Source organism: Conger conger, chromosome 1 (genome assembly GCF_963514075.1).
Source record: "Conger conger chromosome 1, fConCon1.1, whole genome shotgun sequence".
In the NCBI taxonomy this organism is placed as follows: domain Eukaryota; kingdom Metazoa; phylum Chordata; class Actinopteri; order Anguilliformes; family Congridae; genus Conger; species Conger conger.
In genome coordinates this window covers 18,454,460-18,460,956 of record NC_083760.1, presented here as the reverse complement: position 1 = coordinate 18,460,956, position 6,497 = coordinate 18,454,460, and the positions used below count along the sequence as shown (strand labels likewise).

Below are 6,497 nucleotides of genomic sequence, written 5' to 3'. Positions count from 1 at the left end.
AGGACTTCTTGTTTGGGCTCTGTTTTTGGAGTGTGGTTGGCCATGTCAGAACTCTCTCTCTCTGTGGTAATTTGCCAGGGGACCATAGAGCCTGCTTCAGGAGGTGAGCTCATTAGGACAGAGCGTTCTCCGCGCCCTGATTCTGTCCGTCACAGGAAGTGCTCACCGAGCAGCCTCGTCTTCTCCTCCTTCGCGTCCCCTGTCCCATGATGCCGTTCAGCGCGTACCGTAAATCCGTGCTGACACAGGGAACAGTGAGAACGCTAAGGGCTGGTTTCTCTGACGTTCCTGCTCAACTGCATTAGCTTTACCTGCCTCCTTCCTCTCCTCTCATTTCCATTCTTTTTTTCTACATGTTAAAGCTCTGAAATGCATCTTCCCGGAATCTAAAGTTATCCCGTTCTCACGGAATGTCCCTGCCTCTAATAAAAGCTGAATCACCAGATGGACGCAGTATGTGAGCTGGAACGGGATTAGAAACGGACAGCAGGTCGTTTTTTTCTTTTTGGCATGCGTACTCGATCGCACACAGAGAACGCCCGCGCAGAGCGGATGTGCTCCAGTCCTGTATCCGTGTTCAGCCGGTCTCTATCTCAAAAGTGTCAGGCCCACAATACCCAGCCACTCGCAGCCTGAAAAGTGTTGCATTCTGGGCCATTCAGCCTGAACTTCTCAATGTCCTCTGGGTATACCCGTCCCCCAGCCCTGCCTGGGGCACCTCTGATAAGAGGCTTGGAGGACTGTGGTCTCAGCTCTGCTGAGAAAGCTCTGACAGGGCAGTAATACGACTCACCCCACCGCTCACCTGTTGTGTCCTCCGCACCTGGGTGACCCCCAAGGGCATTGGTCACCTGATCGCTATCTTCTCCACTCTTCTTCTGTGGTGAATGGAGGACTCTCTCACTGACTCCTAATAGGAAAGCCAGATACAGCAATAAAGATACACACATACAGTGTATGTATGCACCAGCAGACATGCAGTGAATATACAAGCAGATGGACATCATTGCACATTCACAAAAACAAGTACATTGATATAATTGGAAACTGACCAGCACAAGACTGTAAAGACAGTACAGTATGTAGGTATGTATATGGTGCAATCACTACTATTATTATTATTATTATTCATATTATTAATAGTAGTAGTAGTAGTAGTATTATATGATGATGATGCTAATGATGATAATAAAAATTATTATTATTATTAATATTATTATCATACTTCTTTATGGAAACCTAATGTAATTTGCATATGTCAAAGGTCAACAGCTCACCTTGAGCAGCAATTTCCTGCAACTCCTTGAGAAGGTTCTGGTGCCGTAGGATGGAGGCAATTCGGTCATCTATCAAATACACACACACACACACACACACTGGTGAACAATCACATAAAGCAGAATTGTTTCCCCAGTTCCGCAATGTCCCTGCGTCCTTTGCCAGATAAAAGCTCAGTGCTCATAGCTTGTCATTCATGCAGCACCACTGCGCCCAGCGATTCAGCACTCTTTTGTCTCCAGGAATTCATTGCCCCTGCAATTTACAGCGGAGCTCTTCTGGCTCCAGTGCGGCTGGGTAATTAATCAGCCGGTTTGAGCCATATTTCTGCAGAACGGTGAATTACGGCTCTGCTGAGTGTTTATTTCCCTCTCCCCACTGACCCATGGAGCCTCAGAGCTGAAACCCGCTCTCCCCCAACAGGGGAACAGAGTGCTGCCTCTCTCCTCTCTCCTCTCTCCCTCTCTTATTCATTCCTGTTTTTCATCCCCAGCTATTCAATCCCCCCTGCAGCCCGCTGTGTCTCAGTAACAATACCGGGGTCAGATACATCGATTTTGGTAATCATGGACGGCATTCAGGGAAGGGTGTGATATCGATTGGCGCTACAGTAGCCAAATTACCTAACAACTTTCATTTGACCACTGTTGGAAAGAGGCCTGTTATTGCTCCAAAGGAATAAAATGTTTTTTGCTATGCTGTACAGTTACCTCATGATGAGGCAATGAGAGCCTCTTATGGGAAAGCTGCATAAATTGTGTAGTGGATGGAGCTGCAGTTTTGGGCCTTTAATGAGTTGCATGAACTAATCTAAAGATTTTGCTCTCCATAACAGAACACCACACAGTAAAATGCTCAATGTTAAATCAACTCTTACGAAGTACATTTTACTCTAATAGAGCACACATGGTCCCTAATGGACTCATATAAACTCTGTGAGAGCTGAATTAACACTGGACATTTTACTGTGTACAATCTGTTCTCATCAGCATGTGACAGATGACATGATAACTCTCCTCATTTTGAGGTTCATTGAGCCAGACTTCCATCGCTGCACATTGCCGTTAATATCTTTGATATATGCAAATATAATTGCCTTGCATGCCTTGTATCCTATCATTAAGTGTTCACACGCTGCACGCTTGCATGACTGAAGAGAATGGGGATTCACTCAGAGTGTTTTTGACATGTTGGGACTGGGTAGTTCTGTAAACAGCTTGAATTTATTCTCCTCCGTTTGTCCTGTACCTCCTGTAAGAGAGTCCTGGCACTCCTGGCTGATGGCGATGGGATGGGGCTTGTTCAGCGAGTCAGCGATCACCTCCACGATACATTTCATTACCTGCAGGGACAAGGGGAAGATCAGCTGGGACATGTTCAAAACAGGCCAGGCGAGGTCAAGTGTGATGACAACGCTGACCAAACATCCCCCCTTTCCTGAACACTCCTTTTTAGGACCAAAAATATCCACCCGGTTAGGTCTTGCTTGCTTCATAGACTGTATTACAAACAAATAAAAAGCCTAGTATTATGTTCATACTTTAGTGCCTGCCTGCCCCTGTCCTATTTATTTGAAATCCAATATATGGTCACCTTGGCAAGGACAGCACCTTGTAAACCTAGCCCTCCCATGCACACAGGGCTGGGCCAAGCAAGGGAACCTGGAGGAAAAGAACGAAGACAGGATACAGTCCCTGTCCCTGCCCCTGCCCTGTTCGTCTGCATATAACCTGATGTGGGCTCCTGTGCACAACCTGCATGTCATTTCATTTAATGAGGGGAAAGGAACAATGGGTTATTTTTGCTCTCCAGTTTATCTAGTTTCATTATTGAACAGAAAATGACATTTTCTCTCAAAATAATGAACCGAGGAGTGCAGTCTATTTTGTTTAAGTTAATTATATTAATATTAAGAGCTGTAGTCTGCCATGCATACGAGCTGTGAAAAATTTACATTATGGATTTTTGTGTCTTGAGCCTGCACTCTCAGAAATAAGGTGACAGTGGAGGTACATTTGTGTTCAAGGTACAAATGAGTACATATCCAAGCAAAAAAGGTACAAATTGATTATGTATTGCTGACTAGGGGAACACTTTTTCATAAATGTATTTCTGAGAGAGTGGGTCTTTTGTTAAAGCTTGTGTTTCCTTGGATGCCTCTTACAGAATCACATGGCACACTGGACTGAACAGAGTATTTTTAGGGCTCCTGTATTGCTTGTTCCAGAAAAAAACAATACCAGTAACAGACAAATATGTATCTCTTTTTAATATTACTGTCATCAGAGATCACAGTGACTCGATGACACAGAAAAACAATATTATTCACTGTTATTCAGCTACCAAAGGTCATACCTGGCTAATTATAAACATAACCACATCCCAGAGATGTTGCAAGCTATTGATTTCTTGGCAAAGTCATATTGAATTTTTCTACCTATGAGGAATTCAATATGGCCTAAATTGTCGGCTAAAATGAACTTTGGTTCAGGTTTCATGGAATAGACGACGTTTCCCATTAACGTGTTTTCTGGTACAATGCAAAGGGTTTTCTTTCAGACTTTCTGCTGTGTCATTCAGGCCACCTTGTTTTATCTGTGTGACTGTTCTCTGAGCTGTAAAGGACAGGCTGAACTGAAGGGTGTGAATATAAGTTCACTCGCAGTTTGTTTCACCCAAGCGCATTCCATTTTACACTTATCCATAATCCAAGACTTGCAGGCTTCAGTGAGGGAAAATGACCCGGTTTATACCAACCCTGCTTTATAACAGGCATGTTTTCAATGAGATAGCACAGTCACATGGCATTGACATTTTAAAATATTGGTAAACTAAATAAAAAACCCCTAACCCCCTGCACTGTCTTGATACCATTCCTCTTGGTGGTTGTATATTAGTCCACATGATTTGTGCTCTCACCATCTGTTTCTTAATGTCCTGTTGACTGTGTTTCGCTACTTCTGCAGATGGCAGGCCTCAATTCTTAGTTGCTGCCACATCATTGCCATACTAATCTTTGGCACATTGGATAGTTCCACTTCCATAATTTCTCAACTTGTAAATATAGAAACCTTCTTTATAAAAACAATATTTTGGATTTATTGTGCCATGTCTATTTAGCAGTTTACTTTGTATGATTGTATGGAACATAACATTTTAAATGTATTCTATAATTGTGACATAGCGTTCATTGATGAGTTACACAGTGTGAAATCACTTTAAATGTCAATAGTACCTTATCAAGTGATTTCTTTTCAATTGCTTACCTACTTCTGCTGGAATTGCACTCTCGTAGCAAACACAAAATCCATCATTCTTAACATGTTGGTAAGGTTCATAATACATTGCGTCTTTGTTTTTTTTTGTTTACAATCTTTTGTCCAGTATTGATAACAAAAGAAAGAAAGAAAACAAATATCCTCATCATCATCATGGACACACTCAATTAAGATGTAACCATACCATAAGCATAATCAAAATAAGCATTCACTTGAATGTATAGTTAAAAGAAGGCTATGTATTACGGAATCTATCAGAGACTGGTTATTGACTGGGATATCAACAAATCAACGAAGTAAACTGAATGGCGTTGCTCTAGAAAGCACTCTAGGGGAAAACCACAATAAATAATACAAAGTGAACAGCATATCTTACCTTAATGTCATCTTTCTCCACTTGATCTGAAGGAACGGGGATTGAAAGCACTGCAGGGGAAAGCCGAATTTCTCCATTACGCATATCTTGCAACGCAAATTATACTTTCAATATATCAATTTGAAACGTGCACAGCAAAAATTTGAGGCGAAAGCATATTTTTGAGGAAGTCATAATCAATATATTTGACTTTTCCTGTAACTTAGGTTTAAGTTATGTGGAGACAAGCACTCCGACGATAACAACAGTTATGACCTTGAATCATACACTAATAATAAGGATTCACTGAAATTGATAGTTTTGAGAACACGTCGCTCATTATTTTTAGTATTCTCCTGGATTTACAACATGGAATTCTGTACTTACAGTACATAGTTCAGTACATACACAGTACGTTCACAATTTTTAAACCGCGCACCACACGTTGGAGTCCCGGGTTTTATAAAGTACCGCTGTCCTTGGTTCTGAATTAAAAGGACGGCTTCGATGAAAGAGGAACCTGTGTTCCCCGTGATATACAATACAGTTAATGAACCAGTAAAAAAACAGAAGTAAAAATACATTTGTAAGTATATTTTATTTTTGGCTTACCGTAGCTCACCAATAATGTAAAAACATAGCATCCTCTTGTGATCATTTTTGCGGACCAACAACACACACAGTCCGGAGTTTGTTGTGAAGGAGGTAAAGTCTATGATAAGGTCTCACTATGTCCCGCTGCCTTGCGCGAAATGTATTATTCATTTAGGTGTGCTGCCTTTGTTGTCTTTTGAGTAGTGGGCTCTTCCACATCTGCTGCAGTGCACACTCGCTGTACTGATGTCTCGAGAAGCACTTAATGCAGCAACACCTACTTTATATGGGTACCCACCGAGAAGGAAATGACATCACCGCAATGCTAACGATCTTTTCTTCTCCTGCATATGCCTTTAAAATGTCACTATATTCATTTTTATTGATTAGGTAAAAAAGCAGCCAATCGCTTTCCACCACCTTTTAACGGCTCATTTCCATTTTAAAATCCTCAATGTCTGAAACACTATTAAAGTTAATGAAAATAAATCGAATTACCGGACCATTTTTAGTCCTGTCATTCTTTTTATGCAAAATGTATTTTACAAGTTAGTTTTACGAAGTTTAAACAGTATTTAGGAACTCCAATTCCAAGTGAAGTATTTGCTTTGGTACATCATCAATTAGTCATCAATATTTAGTTAATGAATGCAAATGCATTATGGACCCTTTTTTATTATTATTCTGTAGCACGGTTTTATTGTGTAAATGGTGCATGGACATTTTCATCAGCTTTATCATGTATAGTTTGTGTATGTTTGTTAGACAATAATGACCATTGTAAAACATTTAAACTTGTGTCAATACACAATTTTAGTCAAGTATATACAAAATTGTAAAGCCCTTTAAGAGTGGGTGTTATTTTCAGGAATTCTTACTTTATTGTTTAATGGATTGCAATACTAGTGGTTGTAATGTATTGAAGATCCCAAATTAACCTCATGAAGTTACTTTTTGAACTTTTCCAGTTTGTTGACAAAGCTTTATCAGTT

General features: G+C 40.6%; 1 protein-coding gene across 1 annotated transcript in view; it reads right to left on the bottom strand.

Moving 5' to 3' along the window:
* Nucleotides 1-5,777, bottom strand: part of LOC133107089 (chromogranin-A-like) — a 9,769-nt gene extending 3,992 nt beyond the window's left edge. Inside the window, exons 1-7 of the mRNA XM_061216082.1 lie at nucleotides 5,524-5,777; nucleotides 4,933-4,982; nucleotides 2,527-2,620; nucleotides 1,278-1,346; nucleotides 806-910; nucleotides 529-592; nucleotides 167-239 (exon numbers count right to left, since the gene is read on the bottom strand). Coding sequence (XP_061072066.1) covers nucleotides 167-239; nucleotides 529-592; nucleotides 806-910; nucleotides 1,278-1,346; nucleotides 2,527-2,620; nucleotides 4,933-4,982; nucleotides 5,524-5,569 — 501 coding nt within the window. The 5' untranslated portion in view covers nucleotides 5,570-5,777. The remainder of the gene's footprint in view (nucleotides 1-166; nucleotides 240-528; nucleotides 593-805; nucleotides 911-1,277; nucleotides 1,347-2,526; nucleotides 2,621-4,932; nucleotides 4,983-5,523) is intronic.
* Between the last annotated feature and the right edge of the window lie 720 nt (nucleotides 5,778-6,497).